Source organism: Gossypium raimondii, chromosome 9 (genome assembly GCF_025698545.1).
Source record: "Gossypium raimondii isolate GPD5lz chromosome 9, ASM2569854v1, whole genome shotgun sequence".
Lineage (NCBI taxonomy): Eukaryota > Viridiplantae > Streptophyta > Magnoliopsida > Malvales > Malvaceae > Gossypium > Gossypium raimondii.
The window spans coordinates 1,328,362-1,330,442 of record NC_068573.1 but is presented as its reverse complement, the minus strand read 5'-3'; the positions used below and the strand labels follow the sequence as shown (position 1 = coordinate 1,330,442).

The following is a 2,081-nucleotide window of genomic DNA, read 5'->3' as shown; positions in this document are numbered from 1 at the left end:
TTCTGTATCAAACTTCTATTCCTCCAAAAATCTTACCTTATTATTATCCAAACACGGAGTATCTTTAGGTAGGACAATCCAATCTAGAAGTAGTCCACATATAAACAAGCAAAATTAGAGGCACCTTCTTCAGATTCATTTTGAAGTCTTAACACAGTTTAGATACACATGTATATTTGCATTTTACAATATGTAAACTCTTTTCATAACATTGTATAACTCTTTTCATAACATTGTATACCATTAAATATGTAAAGAAATTAGATTCAAATGCTGCTTACAGCAATCATTCTCCAAATTCATTCTTAACAATCTAATACAAATAAAAAGCTAAGTAAAGAAGCATTCAAAATAACATAGACCTTCAAAAGATCAAGAACAACCCAAAATTGAAAGGTAAAACCAATTACAAAAGAAATAATAATGAGTACTAATCCGGAAGAACAAGAAGCAGTAAAGTTGAACTTAAAGTTTACTAGGTGGTACTAAGTAAAAAAATCATTAAGCTGCTAAACTTTTCTTCTTTTTCTTATCCTTGACCTTGATGTCAATAGAGCATAACTTTTTTAGTGCAGTCTTCTTTTTCTTGGTTGAGATATTCGCATTGATTTCATGTTTTCCATCAGCCTCAGAGTTAGAGTCATTAATATGTTCTCGATCATCCATGTACTGAACATCGTGTATCCTCCCCTTGTTTTTCTTCTTCTTCGTCTTCTGATGGGAAGTATCATCTTCCTCTTCTTCAACTTCCTGTTTTTCCTCCTTAGAAGAAGTATGGTGATCAGCATCAGCGAGAATCTTCAAACGCAAATCAGGCATAGCTTGAAAAAGAGGTAAAGCCAAGCTATCGAGCAACTTCAAATGAAACGACCTGATATTACCCCACTTGCTCGGCACACGCTCTGCAATCCCATTAATAGCAGCAATCACGTTTTCAACAATCTCCTTCTTTTCCAACGAAAGCTTCGCCACCTTCACCACACAGCAAGTTCCGCTACCCAAGAATAACATAGCAGAGGAACAAGCATTATGGATCTGCTCCTTCCAGTTGTTATGCTTAAGGTCCACAGGCACTGGAATCTTCTTCTTCTTGAAAAACTGCTTCCCCAATAACCGAGGCAGAAGTGGGATAATTCTCTTATCAGCGAAAAACATATCATATGAATCACAAAGCTTCCTTTTGGCCTCGAAGGGCTTATAATCAGTCTTGAGCTTGGACAGCTTAATGACCTTGTTGATGGGTATGTTTTCCGACTTGATTTTCTTAGACGCAGCGTCTTTGGTGATACCAGACTTGGAGCGGTCATCGATGAACAAGCAAAGCTCGGCGGGATCATCGATGATGGGGTGAGGGAGAGGGACTTTGATGGGGTTAACGCGAGCCTTTTGAGGGATTTTCTTCAGGCTGACGATGAGATATAGGAATTCATCCTGTTCAAGAAGTTGGGGTTTTTGGGCTTGGGACTGAGAATCTCTCCATTTGAGCAGAGCATTCACAGCCTTCTCCACATTCAATTCGGATAAAGCAGCCGCTACCGCTACTCCCATGTTCTTCGCCATCTTCCTTCCTTCTTTCTTTCTTTCTTTCTATTTTGCTAGGGTTTTATTCACTTTTTCCCCAGCCGCCAGTTAGGGTTTAATAAACGTCACAAAAATTAGTCGCTTAGCCGGGTTAATGTTTTTATAATTATTTGATTTATATTTTATCATTTCTGTATTTTTGAGTAAATTACATAGATAGTCATTCAATTATCAAAAATTTTCATTTTAGGCATTTAAAATAAAAAAATTATAATTTAAACACCCACATTACATGGTTCATTCATTTGAGTCACTCTCTTAAGCTAATTATTTATATATAATTCATGCAAAAACAATAAATTTAAGTTATTTTTGGTGTTTTATGCCTGTTTGAGATTATTACCTTTTTCTTTGCCTCATTACTAGTTTGTCTAGAAAGAGGCTTCGGGTTGTTTAAATTCAACAACCCACTCTATTCAGCGGCAAAACTCTAAACTTGAGTTCAAACAACAGGGTTCATCAATTTAAAAAAATGGATATTCCCTTTCCCAATAATACTT

The 2,081-nt window shown here is 36.2% G+C and overlaps 1 protein-coding gene across 1 annotated transcript; it reads right to left on the bottom strand.

Moving 5' to 3' along the window:
• Positions 1 to 260: 260 nt before the first annotated feature.
• Positions 261 to 1,642, bottom strand: LOC105798066 (uncharacterized). Its single transcript, XM_012627965.2, has one exon. It carries the CDS (start codon positions 1,558 to 1,560, stop codon positions 502 to 504), a length of 1,059 nt encoding a protein of 352 aa, XP_012483419.1. The 5' UTR covers positions 1,561 to 1,642; the 3' UTR covers positions 261 to 501.
• Positions 1,643 to 2,081: the final 439 nt, after the last annotated feature.